The following is a 23875-nucleotide window of genomic DNA, read 5'->3' on the forward strand; positions in this document are numbered from 1 at the left end:
TCCAGCAGCTAGAATGAGCCGGCTCTACGGAACGCTTTTCGCAGGGGACTGCAAAGTGAGGTCCAGATGGAGTGCTTCCATGCCACTGGACATCTACATCGCCCAGACCATTGCTATCGCCGGGCAGCTCAGGGGACCGTAACCGCTTGGTGCGCCGTGCCCATCCTTCCGGACAGAGCCGGAACCTGAGTAAGAAGGGGGTGAGTAGCCAGACAGCGCATGCTTGCACAGTAGGTGCCTTGCGTTTACATAACATGCAAGCCCGTTCTGTTGCTGTGGTTTGTCTGTTAGCTTTCCCTCTCATACAGCCACAACCCTGATTGACTCCGGAGCTGCGGGGAGCCTTATCGACCGTTCCCTGGTATCCGCTCTTGGGCTGCTGTTGCGCCGTTTGAGGTCCGCTATGCCCATCCATGCTTTAGATGGCCATCCCGTGGGACAGTTTCCATTACCCACGTGACCTGCCCGCTCACTCTCACCATCAACGGCTGCCATCGAGAGAGACTGGAATTAATGGTGATGATTTCGTCCATACACCCCATCATCCTGGGTTTTCCGTGGCTCCAGAAACACAACTCCAACATCGCCTGGAGCAAGAGGAAGATCCTGGGATGGTCTAACATCCCGCCTGAGTATGTGGACTTCGGCGGGGTGTTTTCCAGCAAGAAAGCCAGGTGTCTTCCTCCTCACCATTCCTAGGACTACGCCATTGATCTCATACCAGAAGCCACGCCCCGCCAAAGCCGGATCTACTGCCTCTCAGTGGCCAAAAACAAAACAATGGAGAACTACATCAGAGAAGCTGGAGCAGTGTCACATCCACCACTCCATCTCTCCTGCTTCAGCAAGTTTCTTCTTCGTCAAGAAAAAGGACAGAGACGTTTTCTTCACTAAACTCGACCCGCGGAGCACCTACAACCTGGTGTGGATCCAGGAGGGAGATGAGCGGAAGACAGCCTTCAGCATGGCGTCAAGCCACTATGAGTATTTGGTCATGCCATACGGGCTGGCCAACACCCCTGCTGTTAGCCAGTCCTTCCTAAACTAGGTGTTCTGGGATATGTTGGGGAGGTATGTGGTGGTTTACTTCGACGATATCCTGGTGTACTCCCCAACATACCCGGAGCATGTGGCCCACGTGAGTGCTGCCCTACAACGTCTGCTCGACCATCAGCTCGAGCAGACATTACGTCAAATGTGAAAAGTTCTCAATCCACCAGCCCACCTTCCTGGGATACCGCATCACTCCGGAGGGCGTCCAGATGGAGGAGCTGAAGGTGGAGGCAGTGAGATCATGGCCCGTCCCGAAGACCATCAAGGAACTACAGGCTTTCCTCAGATTTGCCAACTTCTACCGCCGGTTCATCAGGCGATTCAGCACCATCAGCACGCCACTCACATCGCTGCTGAAAGGCCAACCATTGCGCCTCCACTGGACCCCGGAGGCAGAGAAGGCCTTCATCAACCTGAAGGGCATATTCACCACTGTTCCCTTGCTGCATCACCCAGACCCACTCAAGCCCTTCACGGTCGAGGTGGTCCTCTCCCAGCAGCACGGGACCCATCCCAGACTCCACCATATACTAACATCTCTCCCTCTTTCCATGTCCATGAAGCAGGTGCTCTTCCAGGATAACCTTGTACTTGGCTTGATTCATGCCTCCTTCACAAAGACAAATCTGTCAGATTCCAGCCTTGCTGAAGCATCCGCAGATCATCACGGATCCCCCACCAAAATTCACAGTGGGTGTGAGACACTGTGGCTTGTAGGCCTATCCAGGTCTCCGTCTAACCATTAGACGACCAGGTGTGGTCAGAGAAGATGACTTTACTCCATTGCTCTACGGTCCATCCTTATGGTCTTTTGTAAACTTCAACCTGGCTCTTCTTTGCCTCTCATTGATGAAGGGCTTTTTTCTAGCTTTGCACAACTTCAGCCCTGCCCCTAGCAGCCTGTTTCGAACCGTCCTCGCCGTGCACTTCACCCCAGCTGCTGTTCGCCATTCTTTTTGTAGGTCACTTGATGTCATCCTATTGTTGTTGAGTGACATTCGAATGAGTGGTCCCCAATGTCTGTTGCTTGAGCTTGTTCTTATGAACCGCCATCTTTGAAATTTTCAGAATGGAAGCAACTTGATGCACACAGTATCCCTCAGCCAGTAAAGCCAGAATTGAAACCTTTTTTCCTCACTCAAAGCTTTTCTTTTCAACTCTTTTGTCATGCTGAATAGTTATTTTTTATTCAAATCACCTTTGAGGTACTACTTGGACTGTTTTTGCCAGCCAGCTGGTCCTATTGCAAAAGGATAGTGATGACCACAGCAGTGGTTTTTATACTTTTCCTCGTTAAATTAGATTTGGTTCAGGTAATCACCTAATCAGTACCTCATTAAGTAAAATGAGGTGTGCCTGTGTTGGAATTTAACAGACACTGGAATGGAATGGCTGTCATACATATAGAGATGCTGATTTAAAAAAACTTAGGATTGGTCTCTTTTTTCTCTTTCGATTTTCTAATTATAATTTCATTCATATTTTAGGCTTTGTTAACGCCTATGCCCAACTGAAAGTGACAAGAGAAAACAAATAGTATATAATTTGCACGGGCCAAAAACACATTGTCTATCTGCATGATCTGCACAATACGATGCACAAAACATAGCGGGAGCTGTTATAATGCCTGTTATAATGACAAGCTATTACAACTTGAAAATGCTCTTTCCAGTCACCAAAGTGTTACTGACTATATTTAACTGTTGGAGCGGATATCTCACAAAATGCGACTAAACATCCTCTGCAATTTATTGTCAATGAAGCTGGCAACCACATACATGTAGAGTTTTACATGTTGAGTATTAATTCATTATTAAAAACCTTCTTTACTATTTACTGTAATGGCTTTCCAAATACACAAGATCTAAATACACAAGAACAATATTTATGTAATGGAAGAATGTCCGATCAGCAATTTTGAGCTAGAAACCAGAATTGTAATTGGGAATGTTATTAATCTAGATAAATCTACATAAATCTTCATAAATCGGGATAATTCTGGCCAGGATAATCGTGGCATGAAATTCTCATATAGTCCCACCCCTATGTGCGACTAAATGTTGTTGAGCTGCACAAATCAGGAAATGTCTATAAGAAAACTACTGAATGTTACAGAATTAAGAAAGTTCAGATGGGAGGTTGCACAAAGAGATAAATGGAGGGGTGACAATAACTGTGATACATTTAAGAAACATATTTGTTTTATGATAAGAATGATTTTTTAAAATTAATTACAGTTTTTTTTACTATTTTTGAATGAAAGATCATGAGCATGAACAATAAAGAAATTTTATTCACAGCCCGTTTTGTTCATATTTACCCAAGTGTATTAGTGGAGGGCACTGTAACTCACTGTAACTCAACAACATTTCCATGAAAATATAAAAGCTAAATGAAATGTGAACTACACTGCTGATATCATTGCATTTTGTGTAGAATACATTTGGAAAATATTCTTTTGGTAATGTTTTGGAATATCATTACTAATTGTCTTGTTGACATGATATCATTAACATCTCTAAAGTAAGCAGTTTGTGTCTGAGGGGTTTCTCCATACTGTCACTCAAACATCTTGCATGTTGCTATGGCATTTCAGACACAAACAGCCTTATAAAGGAGATGCACGGAGAGTAGAGAAGTGTCATATTATTAGATCTGCTCAGGAATAGTCTACAATGACCTGCAAAACAGAGACCATATAAAACAAACTATGGTAACAAATGTCTTCAAGGAGAACTGGAATTACATTTTGTACCATGTTCTCATCAATCATCAATATCACAAATGATATTAATGATCTTCAAGGATTAATTTACTTAATTTACTCTATTTAATTATAAAACATCTAACTCACTTGGTTCAAGGACTATATTTTTCTGCTGTAATTGTACTGTACTGTAGGTTGATGTTGAAGCTGTGGTATTTTCTTGTCCCAAAATCAATATCTGAATCCAAAGACACTGTCTGAAGAACTATCGTTGTGAGGCTGACAGTGCTGCTGTAGAAGGACTTATTGTCAAAAATTATTATTGACCAACCTACAAAACTTGGATAAGCTGAACCTTCTCAGTTCCTGTGAATACTAGCTGGGTGTGCCTGCTGTCAATGACAGTAGAGTTTAACTCCACTGAGAAGATATTGTTTGTGCTGCATGGACTGAACATGACACAGAAAAACAAACACATTTACTTTTCCTGTTCTCTCATTCTATACCTCTTCACCATTTTTGTGAATCTGACACTGATCTTTACCATTTCTCTGGAGAAAATGTTGCATGACCCCATGTATTTATTCATCTGTAATCTGTGTATTAATGGTATCTATGGTGCCTCAACGTTCTACCCAAGGTTACTTTATGACCTTTTAATTGAATCTCATCTGATAACATACAGTTGGTGCATGACACAAACATTTGGCATCTACTCCTATGCTTTCTGTGAATTCACCAACTTGACAGTGATGGCATATGACAGGTATGTTGCCATCTGTAAGCCGTTACACTACCACTCTATCATGACTATTCAAAAAGTGTGGACACTGATTCTTCTATCGTGGTTTTTCTCATGGCTGGAATGTAGCATTGGGATAGTACTAACGGTTAGGTTACCCCTCTGTGGCACTGACATTGATAAACTCTACTGTTTAAACTGGGCAGTTGTGAAGCTCTCATGCATTGACACTACTCCAAATAACCTCTATGGTTTCTTTCTCGTATTTTGTCAAGTCTCTAAAATAATGCTGATCCTAATTTCCTATGTGAACATCACCAAATCGTGTTTGCGTTCCCATGTGGGGAAAAAAAAGTTTATGCAAACCTGTCTTCCTCACCTGATCACCGTAATTAACTTCACCATATCCATCGTATTCGATTCGATGTACACTCGCTACGGCAGCAACACCAGCCTGCTGGCCCTGAGGAATATCATGTCAGTGGAGTACCTAGTGGTGCCTCCTCTGTTAAACCCCATCATATATGGGATGACACTCACTCAGATTCGGAATAGAGTTGGACAGATATTCAGCCACAAAGTTGCTGCCTTAAAATAAACTTGTTTTGTTTTTCTAAAGCATATTTTCTCCATGATTTATTCTCCCACTGTTTTTTTCTTAGCTTTGCACAAGCTACTGGAGCGGTTAATCTCTGTTCTCTTGTTAACATGAGTAGCTTGACAGCATAAGTTATCCACCAATATAATTCCCTCTGCTAATGCATGCTAACCTTTAAAAATCCATATTTGAAGATTTCTGGGTTCGTTATTTTATGTTTAATGTATTTTATGTATGTTTTGTGTACATTTGCTGAAATTGAATTATCTTCCTTGCTGCATACTCATTAGTGTACAGCAGCGTTGAGTCTAAAAAACTTTAGAATAATGAGAATAGTGCATTTTGCAAATAGTTGCTTAATGTTATACTGTCTGTAATGCAGTTTACTGTACATTTGGTGCCTTTTCAGGGGAACACAGCCTAATCCTTCACCAAAATAAGTTTAAGATAAAGTCCTGATGAAGGGTTACAGCAGCTAGGCCTATACATTCTTTTAACATCTTAAAGAGGATTTATATTGATAATATGGGTAGCTTGTATTGAAGCATTTGTGGAATTTGTTCTGTATGATGCTTGTTTTTAGGAGGTTACTGTAGCCATCTAATATTGTATAACATTGTATAAAACACTTGACACACTTAATGCTTATTAAAAATAATTAATTCTGTGGAATTAGTGGAGTTGTCGTGGTTTCCTTCCCCAATGTGAGTTGTATTTTGGAGGGCCTTATACAGATTAGGAGAAGGTAAGCAAGATAATCACTCTTTTAACTGGGCTTGCCCTCGAATGGGAAACGGCGCTATGGGATGGCAGGTCTGGGGAATTGAGGTCTTTTCCTGGTTTCATCGCTCAGTTCCGAGCCATGTTTGACCATCCCGTAGAAGGGCAGGCGGCTAATGTGCCTTAGGCTGGAAACGGGCATGGCCTCAGAGTACAGTGTCGTGCCGGACGGTGGCGGCGTCCAGCGGCTAGAATGAGCCGGCTCTACGGAACGCTTTTCGCAGGGGACTGCAAAGTGAGGTCCAGATGGAGCGCTTCCATGCCACTGGACATCTACATCGCCCAGACCATTCCTATCGACGGGCAGCTCAGGGGACCGTAACCGCTTGGTGCGCCATGCCCATCCTTCCGGACAGAGCCGGAACCTGAGCCCAACTGGCAATTACGAGGCTCACCAAAGAAGAGAGAGAGCGACGGAGTCAGCGGGGTCTGTGCCTGTTCTGCGGTGAGAAGGGGCACTGAGTAAGAAGGGGGTGAGTAGCCAGACAGCGCATGCTTGCACAGTAGGTGCCTTGCGTTTACATAACATGCAAGCCCATTCTGTTGCTGTGGTTTGTCTGTTAGCTGTCCCCCTGATCAGGGCTGTCATCAGGAATCCTGGGCCCCCTTGAAAAGACGAATGGCTAGGCCCCCCCACTTAAAGATGACATTAACATGAATTCAAACAGGGGCCCTACCACGCAATGGGCCCCATGAATCATATCCACCTTTCCCCGCATTGGCTACGGCCCTGCCTCTCATACAGCCACAACCCTGATTGACTCCGGAGCTGCGGGGAGCCTTATCGACCGTTCCCTGGTATCCGCTCTTGGGCTGCTGTTGCGCCGTTTGAGGTCTGCTATGCCCATCCATGCTTTAGATGGCCATCCCGTGGGACAGTTTCCATTACCCACGTGACCTGCCCGCTCACTCTCACCATCAACGGCTGCCATCGAGAGAGACTGGAATTAATGGTGATGATTTCGTCCATACACCCCATCATCCTGGGTTTTCCGTGGCTCCAGAAACACAACTCCAACATCGCCTGGAGCAAGAGGAAGATCCTGGGATGGTCTAACATCCCGTCTGAGTATGCGGACTTCGGCGGCGTGTTTTCCAGCGAGAAAGCCAGGTGTCTTCCTCCTCACCATTCCTAGGACTACGCCATTGATCTCATACCAGAAGCCACACCCCGCCAAAGCCGGATCTACTGCCTCTCAGTGGCCAAAAACAAAACAATGGAGAACTACATCAGAGAAGCTGGAGCAGTGACACATCCACCACTCCATCTCTCCTGCTTCAGCAAGTTTCTTCTTCGTCAAGAAAAAGGACAGAGACGTTTTCTTCACTAAACTCGACCCGCGAAGCACCTACAACCTGGTGTGGATCCAGGAGGGAGAGGAGCGGAAGACAGCCTTCAGCACAGCGTCAAGCCACTATGAGTATTTGGTCATGCCATACGAGCTGGCAAACGCCCCTGCTGTTAGCCAGTCCTTCCTCATCTAGGTGTTCTGGGATATGTTGGGGAGGTATGTGGTGGTTTACTTCGATGATATCCTGGTGTACTCCCCAACATACCCGGAGCATGTGGCCCACGTGAGTGCTGCCCTACAACGTCTGCTCGACCATCAGCTCCACGTCAAATGTGAAAAGTTCTCAATCCACCAGCCCACCTTCCTGGGATACCGCATCACTCCGGAGGGTGCCCAGATGGAGGAGCTGAAGGTGGAGGCAGTGAGATCATGGCCAGTCCCGAAGACCATCAAGGAACTACAGGCTTTCCTCAGATTTGCCAACTTCTACCGCCGGTTCATCAGGCGATTCAGCACCATCAGCACGCCACTCACATCGCTGCTGAAAGGCCAACCACTGCGCCTCCACTGGACCCCGGAGGCAGAGAAGGCCTTCATCGATCTGAAGGGCATATGCACCACTGTTCCCTTGCTGCATCACCCAGACCCACTCAAGCCCTTCACGGTCGAGGTGGTCCTCTCCCAGCAGCACGGGACCCCTCCCAGACTCCACCATATACTAACATCTCCCCCTCTTTCCATGTCCATGAAGCAGGTGTTCAACCAGGATAACCTTGTACTTGGCTTGATTCATGCCTCCTTCACAAAGACAAATCTGTCAGATTCCAGCCTTGCTGAAGCATCCACAGATCATCACCAATCCTCCACCAAATTTCACAGTGTGAGACACTGTGGCTTGTAGGCCTATCCAGGTCTCCGTCTAACCATTATACGACCAGGTGTTGGGCAAAGCTGACTGGTCAGAGAAGATGACTTTACTCCATTCCTCTACGGTCCATCCTTATGGTCTTTTGTAAACTTCAACCTGGCTCTTCTTTGCCTCTCATTGATGAAGGGCTTTTTTCTAGCTTTGCACAACTTCAGGCCTGCCCCTAGCAGCCTGTTTCGAACCGTCCTCGCCGTGCACTTCACCCCAGCTGCTGTTCTTTTTGTAGGTCACTTGATGTCATCCTATTGTTGTTGAGTGACATTCAAATGAGTGGTCCCCAATGTCTGTTGCTTGACCTTGTTCTTATGAACCGCCATCTTTGAAAGTTTCAGAATGGAAGCAACTTGCTGCTCACAGTATCCCTCAGCCAGTAAAGCCAGAATTGAACCCTTGTTTTCCTCACTCAAAGCTTTTCTTATCAACTCTTTTGTCATGCTGAATAGTTATTTTTTTGTTCAAATCACCTTTGAGGTACTACTTGGACTGTTTTTGCCAGCCAGCTGGTCCTATTGCAAAAGGATAGTGATGACCACAGCAGTGGTTTTTATACTTTTCCTCATTAAATTAGATTTGGTTAGATTTGGTAATCACCTAATCAGTACCTCATTAAGTAAAATGAGTGTGTTGGAATGTGCCTGTGTTGGAATTTAACAGACACTGGAATTTAATGGCTGTCATACATATAGAGATGCTGATTTAAGAAAACTTAGGATTGGTCTCTTAACTTTTTTCCCTTTCGATTTTCTAATTATAATTTAATTTATATTTTAGGCTTTGTTAACGCCTATGCCCAACTGAAAGTGTCAAGAGAAAACAAATAGTATATAATTTGCACTATCTGCATGATCTGCACAATACGATGCTGTTATAATGCCTGTTATAATGACAAGCTGTTACAACTCGAAAATGCTCTTTCCAGTCACCAAAGTGTTACTGACTATATTTAACTGTTGGAGCAGATATCTCACAAAATGCTACTAAACTTCCTCTGCAATTTATTGTCAATGAAGCTGGCAACAGAGTTTTACATGTTAAGTATTAATTAATTATTAAAAACCTTTACTATTTACTGTAATGGCTTTCCAAATACACAAGATCTACATACACAAGAACAATATTTATGTAATGGAAGAATATCCGATCAGCAATTTTGAGCTAGAAACCAGAATTGTAATTGGGATTGTTATTAATCTAGATAAATCTACATAAATCTTCATAAATCAGGATAATTTTGGCCAGGATAATCGTGGCATGAAATTCTCATATTGTCCCACCCCTATGTGCGACTAAATGTTGTTGAGTTGCACAAATCAGGAAATGTCTATAAGAAAACTACTGAATGTTACAGAATTAAGAAAGTTCAGACGGGAGGTTGCACAAAGAGATAAATGGAGGGGTGACAATAACTGTGATACATTTAAGAAACATATTTGTTTTATGATAAGAACGATTTTTTAAAATTAATTACAGTTTTTTTTACTATTTTTGAATGAAAGATCATGAGCATGAACAATAAAGAAATTTTATTCACAGCCCGTTTTGCTCATATTTACCCAAGTGTATTAGTGGAGGGCACTGTAACTCACTGTAACTCAACAACATTTCCATGAAAATATAAAAGCTAAATGAAATGTGAACTACACTGCTGATATCATTGCATTTTGTGTAGAATACATTTGGAAAATATTCTTTTGGTAATGTTTTGGAATATCATTACTAATTGTCTTGTTGACATGATATCATTAACATCTCTAAAGTAAGCAGTTTGTGTCTGAGGGGTTTCTCCATACTGTCACTCAAACATCTTGCATGTTGCTATGGCATTTCAGACACAAACAGCCTTATAAAGGAGATGCACGGAGAGTAGAGAAGTGTCATATACTGTAATATGACCTGCAAAACAGAGACCATATAAAACGAACTATGGAAACAAATGTCTTCAAGGAGAACTGGAATTACATTTTGTACCATGTTCTCATCAATCATCAATATCACAAATGATATTAATGATCTTCAAGGATTAATTTACTTAATTTACTCTATTTAATTATAAAACATCTAACTCACTTGGTTCAAGGACTATATTTTTCTGCTGTAATTGTACTGTACTGTAGGTTGATGCTGAAGCTGTGGTATTTTCTTGTCCCAAAATCAATATCTGAATCCAAAGACACTGTCTGAAGAACTATCGTTGTGAGGCTGACAGTGCTGCTGTAAAAGGACTTATTGTCAGAAATTATTATTGACCAACCTACAAAACTTGGATAAGCTGAACCTTCTAAGTTCCTGTGAATACTAGCTGGGTGTGCCTGCTGTCAATGACAGTAGAGTTTAACTCCACCGAGGAGATATTGTTTGTGCTGCATGGACTGAACATGACACAGAAAAACAAACACATCTACTTTTCCTGTTCTCTCATTCTATACCTCTTCACCATTTTTGTGAATCTGACACTGATCTTTACCATTTCTCTGGAGAAAATGTTGCATGACCCCATGTATTTATTCATCTGTAATCTGTGTATTAATGGTATCTATGGTGCCTCAACGTTCTACCCAAGGATACTTATTGACCTTTTATTTGACTCTCATCTGATAACATACAGCTGGTGCATGACACAAGCATTTGGCATCTACTCCTATGCTTTCTGTGAATTCACCAACTTGACAGTGATGGCATATGACAGGTATGTTGCCATCTGTAAGCCGTTACACTACCACTCTATCATGACTATTCAAAAAGTGTGGACACTGATTCTTCTATCGTGGCTTTTCTCATGGCTGGAATGTAGCATTGGGCTAGTACTAACGGTTAGGTTACCCCTCTGTGGCACTGACATTGATAAACTCTACTGTTCAAACTGGGCAGTTGTGAAGCTCTCATGCATTGACACTACTCCAAATAACCTCTATGGTTTCTTTCTCACATTTTGTCAAGTCTCTCAAACAATGTTGATCCTGATTTCCTATGTGAACATCATCAAGCTGTGTTTGCATTCCCGTGCCAGAAATAAAAGGTTTATGCAAACCTGTCTTCCTCACCTGATCACTGTAATTAACTTCACTGTATCTATTGCATTCGATTCGATGTACGCTCGCTACGGCAGCAACACCAGCCTGCTGGCCCTGAGGAATATCATGTCAGTGGAGTACCTAGTGGTGCCTCCTCTGTTAAACCCCATCATATATGGGATGACACTCAATCAGATTCGGAACAGAGTTGGACAGATATTCAGCCATAAAGTTGCTGCCTTAAAATAAATGTGTTGTTGTGATGATGCGCTAGTATGATAATTTCTTTACAGAACTAATAACAATATGTAATGTTATTATGTAATAGCCTAAACCTAGCCTATCGGCATGAGATTTGTATATGCCTTGGTAATATCATTAGCTTGTATTGAAGCATATATGGAGTTAACTTTGTATGCTGCTTGATTTTTTTATGAGCAATAGAATGCAAACATATAACCAAGACAGTGCTTGCCCGGGGAAACAATATGCAGACAAAATAAAATTATGTTACTGGACAAAACCATTAAACTTGGGGAAACAGGGTACCCGAGTTCTCAAATGCAACAATTTCACACAATTTGCAGAAGGTCAAATGGAACTTAAACTAACGAGGCCGTGAATGATTCCCAGAATGACCGACGTTGGTTTAATTGTCTTAGTGCATCGACCAATTATCTTCAAAAATACTTGACCCTATGTGTTTTGTGCATCTGTGGCTGCTAGCACTTATTTGTGGCATAACAACGCTGTTTTTGCTTCAATAGAAGTTGTTTATTTAAAGAAACAATTGTTGTAGACTATAAGCTGGCGGTATAAAGTGGCACAAAAATATGAATGATCATCAAAGATTATAAAGGTAACTCACTTTTAAGGACTTTTGAATTGCTTCCTTGTTTTGATTAATCATCTTAGTCATTTCAACATTTTGAAGGTACTTCCGTAACTCTGTACTATAGGTGGGTGCTGAAGAAGAGTGGTTATGGATTGTCCTGTGACAAACTAATTACGATACCAATTACATTATTTGAAGGAGAGTAGTGAGGCTGTCACTGCTGCTTTATGGTTGTAAAAACAAGTTTAGAATACTTGGATGAATTGAACTTTGAAGGTCCTGTACATAATACCTGTGGTTACCTGCTGTCAATGGCATTCAAGTTCAACTTCTCCAAGGAGATAGTGTTTGTGCCGCATGGACTGAACATGACACAAAAAATAATAATACATGTACTTTGCATTTACACACATTTTATACATCTTCACTATTTTTGTGAATCTAATGCTTATTGTTACCATTTGTCTGAAAAACATTTTAAACGACTATGTATTTTTCCTTTCTAATCTGTGTATTAACGGTATCTATGGAGCTTTGTCTTTTTATCCAACAATAATTTATGACCTTTTATTTTACTCTCATTTGATAACGTACAGTGGGTGTATGACACAGACATTTGTAATCTACTCCTATGCTTTATGTGAATTCACCAACTTCACAGTGATGGCATATGAGGCCTCCAACAGATTACCAACTACAAGCCTAAATCCCCCCACTCCATTAATGAACTGCAACTTGCCAACAACCTGAATGAGTTCTACTGCAGATTTGAAAGAGAAAATGGTAGTCTTGACAACACACTTTCTCCCTGTGTTTATCCATCAACACCAACCCCTCACCATCGGGGCCCATTCACAATCACCCATCCCAATCATACCCACCACTAGGGCCCTTTCACAATCACCCATCCCAATCATGCCCACCACTGGGGCCCATTCACATTCACCCATCCCAATCATCCCCACCACTGGGGCCCATTCACATTCACCCATCCCAATCATCCCCACCACTGGGGCCCATTCACAATCACCCATCCCAATCATACCCACCACTAGGGCCCATTCACAATCACCCATCCCAATCATCCCCACCACTAGGGCCCATTCACAATCACCCATCCCAATCATCCCCACCACTAGGGCCCATTCACAATCACCCATCCCAATCATGCCCACCACTGGGGCCCATTCACAATCACCCATCCCAATCATCCCCACCACTAGGGCCCATTCACATTCACCCATCCCAATCATCCCCACCACTGTTTTCTGGGCACCACCATCGCCCAGGACCTCAAGTGGGAGCTGAACATCACCTTGCGTACAAAGAAAGCTCAGTAGAAGGTACAACAAGCCAAAGTCTATGATGCTGCATTTCTACACTGCCATCACAGAGTCCATCCTGACCTCCCCAATCACCGTCTGATACGCTGCAGCCACTGCCAAGGACAAGGACAGGCTGCAGCACATCATCTTCTCTGCAGAGAGGGCGACAGGGTCATGGACAGCCACGGCTCAATGATGCACGTGGGGAGCGAAGGCTGGCCTGTGTGGTCCGATCCAACAGATCGGACCACACAGCTCAAATTGCTGAAAATGTTAATGCTGGTTCTGATAGAAAGGTGTCAGAACACACAGAGCATCACAGTTTGTTGCGTATGGGGCTGTGTAGCCGCAGACCAGTCAGGGTGCCCATGCTGACCCCTGTGTCCACTGCCGAAAGCGCCTACAATGGGCATCTGAGTATCAGAACTGGACCACGGAGCAATGGAAGAAGGTGGCCTGGTCGGATGAATCACATTTTCTTTTACATCACATGGATAGCCAGGTTAGTGTGCATCGCTCACCTGGAGAACACATGGCACCAGGATGCACTACGGGAAAAAGACAAGCCGGCTAAGGCAGTGTGATGCTGGGAAACCTTGGATCCTGCCATTCATGTGGATGTCACTTTGACACCACCTACCTGAGCATTGTTGCAGACCATGTGCACCCTTTCATGGCAACGGTATTCCCTGATGGCATTGGTCTCTTTCAGCAGGATAATGAGCCCTGCCACAAAACAAAAATGGTTCAGGAATGGTTTGAGGATCACAACAACGAGCTGAAGGTGTTGACTTGGCCTCCAAATTCCCCAGATCTCATTCCAATCGAGCATCTGTGGGATGTACTAGACAAACAGGTCCGATCCATGGAGGCCCCACCTCGCAATTTACAGGACTTAAAGGATCTGCTGCAAAAGTCTTGGTGCCAGATACCACTGCACACCTTCAGAGGTCTAGTGGAGCCCATGCCTCGACAGGTCAGGGCTGTTTTGGCGGCAAAAGGGGGACCTACACAATATTATGCAGGTGTTCATAATATTATGGCTGATTGGTGTATTTATATATAACAATTAGCAATTTTGTTTTCATTGATGTAATCTTTTTTGTCTAAATTCTAATGATCTTCCTATTGAATTTCTACTGTTTGTGTTGGAAACAGAAGGGTTAATATCCAAGAGAAACAAATATCCAATCAGGATTTTCCTTTGACGGTATCTTGCTAGAAATGATCTAACTGTGCTCATCGCTCACTGGCTAGGCCCTCAGGCTTTGAATAGAAGGCACCAGCCAACCTCATTGACATTGACTTCAATTAAATAGCATTTTGGAATGACAGTAGAATCAACCAATCACAAATTGTGTTGTAATAGGTGGAACAATTGAATGACGCCTCAAGGCCCTCTAGAGGGCCTAAGTATACATCACTAATTCAGAATCAATATTAGGCCTTTTCTAGTTTTCTCACGCTTGAGCCTAGCTAGCCAGCTAGCTTTTTGCAGTGAATTTCAGTAATGATGGCGATGGGCCGACTGGCTTTGATCTCAATAAAAAAAAAAGTAATTTTGGATTAAGAATCAAGACAAGCTACATGAACCTGCCATTATCCATTTGATAAAGAAGGACAGGAGAATGGATTTGATCATTTTAAAATGATAATCTTAAAGGTAAGTGGACTATCATTTTGAATACTATGTGTAAAATATTATTTCAACGTTAGATGACTGGTTGTGTGGTAAAAACAAAGGTAATGACGTTGTAATAGGACGTTCTGGGTACATGACATTTCTCATCGAATACGGCGCAACTTTTTTCTCTTTGACAGCATAAACTGTCCATGGTCCAGAAACAATGTGAGTAGTTGTACGTTTGAATTTACTGCACCACTATTTGAGTGACTGTTTTGGCAAATGTTTCTTTGAAACATCACAACCGTATTTTCTTCTAACGTGGTTCCTGCTATCGATATTTGTGTACATTTGATGCTTCGGAGCCACAGCCGTGGTCTGGCTTAGGACCATTTGACTCTGTCATCAAAGAATCTGCAAAAGAAAGGTCTCAAGTCATGCTCTGTATAAACATGCATCTGAATTTTCAATCTTTATGTGAGGTAGAATTTTTTTCTGCAACTGAGGGCCTATCTCCACTGCACAGTACATACTTTACCATCATCCGCAAAGCATCTACTTTTAGTACATAATATGTGATTTGAGAATCAGACGCAGTCCTCCAGCATCTGTGTACGTCTGTGTACACTCACAGAAAAAAACTGATCAAGCCAGGAACTTTATAAAGGCATGTTTATGACATTAAATCCCACAGCAGAGCGTTTGCTTAAGTAAAAGTCTTGTGAACGACAAGTCTTTTCGTGTCGTCCTTTAACTGAATTACACAAAGAGAGTCAAACTTCCCATCGCTACAAAGTTACTACAGAACAGATGTGATCGGCCACCCGTGTTGGCCCAAAATGTAACTTCTACATTAAAGTCTCTGCAATGTACATTTGTTTTGTAAGTCCTAGTTTGTCTCTAATAGAAAAACAAGGGGAATTGTTGGTGTTGAAGAGATACAGTTGTGCTCATAAGTTTGCATACCCTGGCAGAAATTGTGATTTTGAAAATATGACTGTCTTTTATTTAAGGATAGTGATCATATGAAGCAATTTATTATCACATTGTTTGGCTCCTTTTTAAATCATAATGATAACAGAAATCATCCAAATGGCCCTGATCAAAAGTTTACATACCCTTGAATGTTTGGCCTTATTACAGACACACACAGGTGATACACACACAGGTGACAAGTGAATTTCCCACACCAGTGGCTTTTTAAATTGCAATTAGTGTCTGTGTATAAATAGTCCATGGGTTTGTTAGCTCTCACGTGGGATACTGAGCCATGGGGAGCAGAAAAGAACTGTCAAAAGACCTGCGTAACAAGATAATGGAACTTTATTAAGATGGAAAAGTTTTTTTTATTTTTTATATCCAAAGCCTTGCAAATGCCAGTCAGTACTGTTCAATCACTTATTAAGAAGTGGAAAATTTGGGGATCTCTTGATTCCAAGCCATGGTCAGAAAGACCAAGAAAGATTACAGCCAAAACTGCTTCAAGAATTGTTCAAGATACAAAGAAAACCCACAAGTAACCTGTAAATACAGGCTGATCTGGAAAAAGACGGTGTGGTTGTTTCAAGGAGCACAATATGAAGATACTTGAACAAAAATGAGCTGCATGGTCGAGCTGCTGGAAAGAAGTCTTTACTGCGCCAATGCCACAAAAAAGCCCAATTACAATATGCCTGACAACACCTTGACATGCCTCACAGCTTCTGGCACATTGTAATTTGGAGTGACAAGACCAAAATTGAGCTTAATGGTCATAACCATAAGCTCTATGTTTGGAGAGGGGTCGACAAGGCCTATAGTAAACAGAATACCATCCCCACTGTAAAGAATGGTGGTGGCTCTTAGATGTTTTGGGGGTGTGTGAACTATAAAGGCACAGGGAATCTTGATGGCAAGAGGAATGCAGCATGTTATCAGAAAATACTGGCAGACAATTTGCATTCTTCTGCACAAAATCTTCGCATTGGGATGCTTTTGGACTTTCCAGCACAACAATGACCCTAATCACAAGGCCAAGTTGACCCTTCAGTGGTTACAGCAGAAAAAGGCCAAGGTTCTGGACACCACAGTCTCCTGACCTTAATATCATCGATCCGCTCTGGGGAGATCTCAGACGTGCAGTTCATGCAAGACGACCAAAGACTTGGCATGACCTGGAGGCATTTGGCCAAAACGAATGGGCACCTGCAAGAATTCGGTGCCTCATAGACAACTATTGCAAAAGACTGCACGCTGTCATTGATGCTAAAGGGGGGAATACACAGTACTAAGAAATAAGGGTATGCAGACTTTTGAACAAAAGTTTAAAAAAATCTTTGTTGCCATGTTTTGTTTTATGATTGTGCCATCCAATAAAAGAAATGTGTTTTGCCTGCTCACTCATGTTATCTTTACAAATGGTACATTCATTACAAATTCTCAAAGGGTATGCAAACTTTTGAGCAAAACTGTAGATATTTTTTTTTTTTTTCACTATGGTCATTGTATCTACAACCGTTTTATCAGCCATAAGGATTTCCACTGTGGTGGTCCGCTTCATGCTATAAATGAGTGGTTGAAGTGCGAGGATTGAGATACCGGGGTGGTTCAGTAAACAGCTATGGTAACTGCAATTCATTACAGAGGATGAATTTAAAATGCATGTACAGACCTGGCATAAATATCCCCCTGGAGAGAGCCGAGTAAGACATTGATGCATAGATTATCTCACAAAGGGACTGACAGGTTCATCCTAGCGCTGGAATGCGAGGATTGAGATACCGGGGTGTTGAAGTTCACGTGGAGACAGCTGAGCTGGAGAATTGTAACAATCTGACTGTTTTAATTCTAATGCATTTTTATATTTTTCTTTTCACTGTAAAGCACATTGAATTGCTTCTATGTATGAATTGTGCTATATAAATAAACTTGCTTGCTTGCTTAGACTGATGTGCAATTTGGGAGGCTGAATCTTGCTGTATTTACGAGGCACTGTGTAGAACATATTTTCCATGTGGAAACCAGATTAAATGCAGCAACAACAATTTGGGTTCAATCTCAATATGTAGGAAAACATTTGGAAAATTCTTAGTTGTGTTTTATCCTTAACATATACATTTTGCAAATGTATTTTATGTTATTAAAACCATCTTAATGTAAGATATTATCCTTGATGGAGTGCCCCAGATGTAAATATATATGTTATTTAAACCCCAGGAGACACGGTAATGCAGTGGCACTATTCCACTTCCTCTTTTAGTGACCAGTTATAAAAGCTGTAAAAACTATGTTGTGATCTTAGAAATTATTTAACGGTTATTTAGATGGCGCAATAATACCCTACACTATGCAGTACAATTTCAACAGAATGGGAGTTTACTATGTAGAATTTCAGCAATGCTGAAATTACGGAAGGAATTCGGCTTCATTTGCCCGTATGTCTTCTGTTGAACGGTGAGCATTTGTTATTTTTACTGAATGACCCACTGTACATCTGTGAAAGCTAGCACCCTATTGGCATGTGACTTCCCTCAGTAGAGACCAAAGTAGGAGGAGCATGGGTTTACCTTATGGCTCTGACTCAGCAGTAAGTTAAAGACACACTAACAGCTCCCTTGCAACCCTCTCACCTTGATGTCTGAGGAGTTGTTGGTGGCCAAGTAGATGCGGAAGGAGTAGGAATTGCTCCGTGCCAGTTCCTTATAGACTAGGACCACCCCATGGTGTTCCACTGGCTGGCTGCTCGGGACAATTGGCCCGACTGGGGACAAGGAGGACACTCGCCACTTCACGTGACTTCCTGAGTGGTCTACCGATGGCTCGATCACTGGATGCCTACCCTTCATGTGCAGGACACTGAAGGTCATTTCACTACCTGAGTCAGCTAGGCAGAGTGAGTGAGGGAACTGGATGGAGGTGAGGAGAGACGAGGGGCTGTTGACACATTCCACATTGAAGATGGGTCCAGCAAATCTCCAGGAGTCCCTGAGGAACGTGCCAAACTTGGACCAGGACAGGACCGAGTAGCGGATTAGGACCCTCTCAGACACCTCAAACACCAAGCCGGTCACAGAACACTCGTAAGTCCCCTCACCCTCCAGCTGAACCCTGGCACACAAAATTAGAGACAGAATAATACCAGACTGACAGTCAGCAGAAGCAGTTGGGGAAATGTATTTTTATGGCAAGTATAAACATACTAACTGAACGAGAGTAAGAGATGTAGAAATAAAGCGGAGTTGCAACATGGCGTTGAGTTACACTCACTGTAGTCGACCTTGAGAGATCTTCCTAGGAGTAACAACTTCATTTCCATGACTCTAGGAGAGAAACAGACATGTACTCCCTCTGGTGAGTCTGTGGGCATGCTGAATGTCTCTCAGGCTTCATAAGTTAACACAATTTATCGTTTTGCTCAATTCAGTCCCACATTTCAACAAATGAACTCACCTGTTGGACACCCTTGCATTTTTCACAGCGTACTATGAGGGGAATATCTGACAAAGCAGAGGTCAAAAGTCAAACTAGGCGTATTAGGCCTACTCTATTGTCTAACTCTTAGACTATGAATTGCTTATATTTTCCAAAATGATCTCCTTTTATCAGTCTTTCAACCATTACAATAACTGATTAATGAGTATACCTTTTGCAAGGGAGACCTCGGCATTAGCAGCCGGCTCTGATTCTGTGGAAAGCGAAGACAGTGTAACGTCACACCTCATGGAGAAAGTTGGGCAAGAGGAGCAATCTACAAAACAGTCTATTTATCTGTACTTCAGCATCAGGATAAAGCAAATTGAGAGTTTCTTATGGCAGTGGTTCTCAAATCTCTCCTTCGGATCCCCAGATGTTTCCCAATTTACCTGACCTGACTCCCCTATTCAATGGATTGATGATTAGTTGACAAGTTGAATCAGATGTGCTATCTCTGGAATATATCTAATAGGTAGAGAGGTTTGAAAACCACTGCGGAATGGCACTCGGTTTTGTTTTATTCCTACTCACCATTATTCAAATCTTCTACGTCAGGCTCCTCTGATGTTGGGACAAAAAGATTAACTAAATTATTTTTTAAAGTATTCAAACTTCCAGAGACCCCTGGTATAAAGACCCAAGACAGGTGCTGGTCAGAACATTTTTAAATACAGTTCAAGCTAAGGAAATGAGGTAGCCATAGGTTACTCACCATCATCTTTCCCAACAGAGCTGTCTGTTGAAAAACAAAGAGCATGTAGGGTTATACGATGGGTCATGAGAATGTAGGGTCATGTTCACACTGAACAGGGATTCTCTCTAACAGCCACATACCAGATTCCTCCTCTTCATCTTCCTCTTCATTAGAGCTGTCCTCAGCCGACGTACCTGCGTTGTCTGTAAGAAACATCCACTACATTGAAGGAACTTTGATATTTTTTTATTATTATTTTAATATTAAAGTGTACTTCGAAATGACGAGGGGTGAGTGTAATTGATTTGGACCTATCTATTTGAGGGGATTTTTATTTGAGGAAAATATGAGCAGATTGCAAAAGTGTGCTTACCTGACCCACCGTTATCACTTCCTGTCAGATTATCTGTAACAATATAACTTTGGTTAGAGGTGTTGTCTGCTAAGATATTAGGCGTTCACCCCCAACCCACTTCACCCACAATGCAGAGGGGTACACCCGGGGGACTGGCTTCAAACAACACCAGTCAATCCTCTCAAGTTCTCCCTAACAGCAAGACCTAGAAAGGGAACTAAGGTCCTACATTTACATTCAAGTAATTTAGCAGATGTTATCTAAAACAATTGATTGTAGTGAGTGTATTTTTTTCAATGTGGGCCCTTCTACTACGCTGGCATTTCTACCAACTGAGCTTTATGGGACACTCCTTGCAGTCTGTCAGGAAACAAAAGGCTTCCTGTAGGAAATGGGTTTTAGTATTAAATAGACAGGCAACACAGACAGAAGACACATGGCAACATCAGAGTAACAAAAAGAGACATTAATACCAAACACATAGGGAGAGACCACTAAACTACCAAAGAAACATAACATAGCATTACAACGGTATACATGGTAAAAACACAGACCTGGCAGCAGACAATATTAAAAAACAAATACAACAGAAATATGTTTAGACAATAGACAACAACTGGACAAAACTGATATTTAAAATAACAGATACTATTAAACTCTTCAAATGACCTATTTACTGTCTGTTCCATACTTAGTGCATCTAAAGCAAGACTGGCCTCTCTGGAAAAATAAAATGATTAACTAGTTAACTAGTTTCCAGACATGGCTACCTCCAGGTGTAGGGGGAGCAGTTGTTACAGCATCTGTACCCAGCAGAGGTGATTGTGCTGGGCAGGTCTTCTGGCCGAGAGCCCGGCAGTGAGAGAGGTGGCTAATAGATCAAGCCAATCCTCTCTGATGCAGACTATGCCCTTTGTCCCTTCATCTCTTGCCTCTCCCTCCCTATCCTCATATGTTTCTTTCCCCCATCTCGTTGTCTTTGTCCTGACATGCCTCCCATTGTCCATTGCCCCGTCTTACACCCTCTTCTCTCAGACAGCGTGCTATGGCAACCAAATAAAACCCACACTACAAACAAAGATCTTTTCATTAGTGTTGACTCCCATCTGCTGGTCAGATTTTACATCACATTCATTCTGGCCTTTGTGCCACATCTGTCAAAACTAAAACGAACACAACAAGAGCCATTCTTACCCTTTGGGTCAGGTACAGGGATATCTCCATCTCTGTAGGTTGAAAGAGAAAGGAATTGATGAGGACATTTCAGGAAGTAACTGTTGATAATGTTTGATGAATTAACAGATTACAACAGCTGTTTTGGAACCGTGTGGTAGAGGATTGGTAGTGACTGCACTTCCTCCCTCTGAGACAGAAAAGCATATCCAACTAGTACAAAACAGGAAGTGGAGATGCCAAAAAAAAAAACTTGCATTCATGACACCAGTATATCCTCTTGTGTAGTGAAATAGAACCCTCAACTTCTTTCCTCCACCTGACCCAGTTTAACACACTAATGTTGGTCAACTGCTATGACAAAGTACTGGTGTTTTTACCTAGTGATTCAAAACTGAAATGTTCAGTTCAAGTGTTTGATCCAATGATACTTTAATAATGGTAATACATTTTTTTGTTTGTTGATATAACAGATGTTGTGCATCAACATTTAACCGATTAAATATACAATCCTGTTTCCAAAAATGTTTGGAATGGACACTGCATAAGATGTAAATAAAAACAGAATGCGAAGATGTGCAAATCATTTAAACCCTATATTCAATAGAAATTACTACAAAGACAACATATCAAATGTTGAAACTGAGAATTTTTTTTGTTTCTTGAAAAATATATGCCCACTTTGAATTTGATGCCAGCCACACATTTCAAAAAAGCGGGGACAGAAACAACAAAAGACTGGAAAAGTTGACAAAATTAGAAATTATTTTTGGGAATGATGGATGCCAGGTACTCCCGACTAGAGAGAAGAGGGACCATCCAGCTGGTTATCAGCGCACAGTTTAAAACCCAGCATCCGTCATGGTATGGGGGTGCATTAGTGCATATGGCATGGGTGACTTGCACATCTGTGAATGTTGAATTTATTGCATAACATTTTCATTTAGTACCTCTCTTTTTGTCACGAGTGAGTGGGGTCGACTATTCATCTATTTCACCACAAAAGCTGAGGAATTATCGCTAGTGAAAATATTTGTGATGCACATGTCTAATCCAGATTACCTCTTTTTCAGGGAAGGCATTGCTTATTTCAGCATATTCTACACATATCACAACAGCCTGCCTACAGTCCAGACATATTGAAAACCTTTGGCACATTGTGAAATGACAAAAAAGTCAAATGAGTCCCCAAAATGTTGAGCAGCTGAAATCCAATATCAAGCAAGAATGTGAATGCATTTCACTTTCAAACCTTCAGCAACTGGTCTCCCCAATTCCCAAAAGCTTACAGGATTGTTTAAAAAAATACAATTTCTCAGTTTCAAAATCTGATTTGTTGTGTTTGTACTATTTTCAATTAAATAAAGGGATAAATGATTTGCACATCAGTGCGTTTTGTTTTATTAGCATTTTACGCAGTGTGCAAACATTTTTGGTAATTGGGTTATATAAAAAACAAACAACTTGCATTTAAGCCTATGTTGGTACCCGATTAATCAATTAATTGCATATACAACATAAGCATTCCATGTAATTGTCTGGGCTCAGTTATTTATAAACTCCTAGAACTGACATACAATAACTGTGCATTATCATTATCAAACTTAATAAGAAACTTGCACTGTAACTACAGATAAGATCCTAAAACAAAGATTGAATTGTGACTAAACTTTCTAGGCTGTGTTTATCTAGTATTGTGTAGTTACAACACTGAAATATGGTCTCTCTTTTAGACTGAAAAAAACAGATTAGCCATGTGTCCCCCTCATTTCTATTCTTCTCAGACAGATGTACTGGAAATATTGTTTTCAATTTTCAAGGTCAATGCCACCTACAGACAACAGGTTTCTGAATAACAACAAAACAATTCTAGGTTTCCATGCCAGACATATTCACACATGCCCTCTTTCTTTCTCTAGCCATCTCTGTCTATTATTTTCCTTATAATTCAACTTCACCCTGTCTTTATTGCTGGATTTTCACTCTCACTCCTTTCCCAGTCATATTCACACAATAAAACTAACTTGTCTGTCCTGCTTCAATCTCTGTCTGTCTCTCTGTGGTGAAGTAAGGCTACATATTTCATGTTTCCTAAAAAAATGTAAAAGCACATTGGAAGCCTGTGAACAAAAGATAGGGAAGAGCCATTTGATGCTAGTTATTTTATTACATTGCTTAAACATAGCCTTAACAAAGTAGCCTAAAGTCCAACAAACATTTATAACTGCATGTATAATTAAAGATGTTAATATTTCTAGAGATAAAGTGTTTTATGATGGTGTTATATTCTGCAGGTATAATTGCGC

The 23875-nt window shown here is 41.8% G+C and overlaps 1 protein-coding gene across 1 annotated transcript in view; it reads right to left on the reverse strand.

Annotated features, from left to right (window-relative positions):
- si:dkeyp-97b10.3 overlaps nt 1-23875 on the reverse strand; it is a 44783-nt gene that overhangs the window by 17398 nt on the left and 3510 nt on the right. Inside the window, exons 2-10 of the mRNA XM_013140674.3 lie at nt 21591-21622; nt 20415-20447; nt 20182-20244; nt 20060-20083; nt 19879-19908; nt 19517-19558; nt 19324-19370; nt 19141-19193; nt 18504-18981 (exon numbers count right to left, since the gene is read on the reverse strand). Coding sequence (XP_012996128.1) covers nt 18504-18981; nt 19141-19193; nt 19324-19370; nt 19517-19558; nt 19879-19908; nt 20060-20083; nt 20182-20244; nt 20415-20447; nt 21591-21622 — 802 coding nt within the window. The remainder of the gene's footprint in view (nt 1-18503; nt 18982-19140; nt 19194-19323; nt 19371-19516; nt 19559-19878; nt 19909-20059; nt 20084-20181; nt 20245-20414; nt 20448-21590; nt 21623-23875) is intronic.

The sequence above is a fragment of the Esox lucius genome, chromosome 1, assembly GCF_011004845.1.
Source record: "Esox lucius isolate fEsoLuc1 chromosome 1, fEsoLuc1.pri, whole genome shotgun sequence".
Lineage (NCBI taxonomy): Eukaryota > Metazoa > Chordata > Actinopteri > Esociformes > Esocidae > Esox > Esox lucius.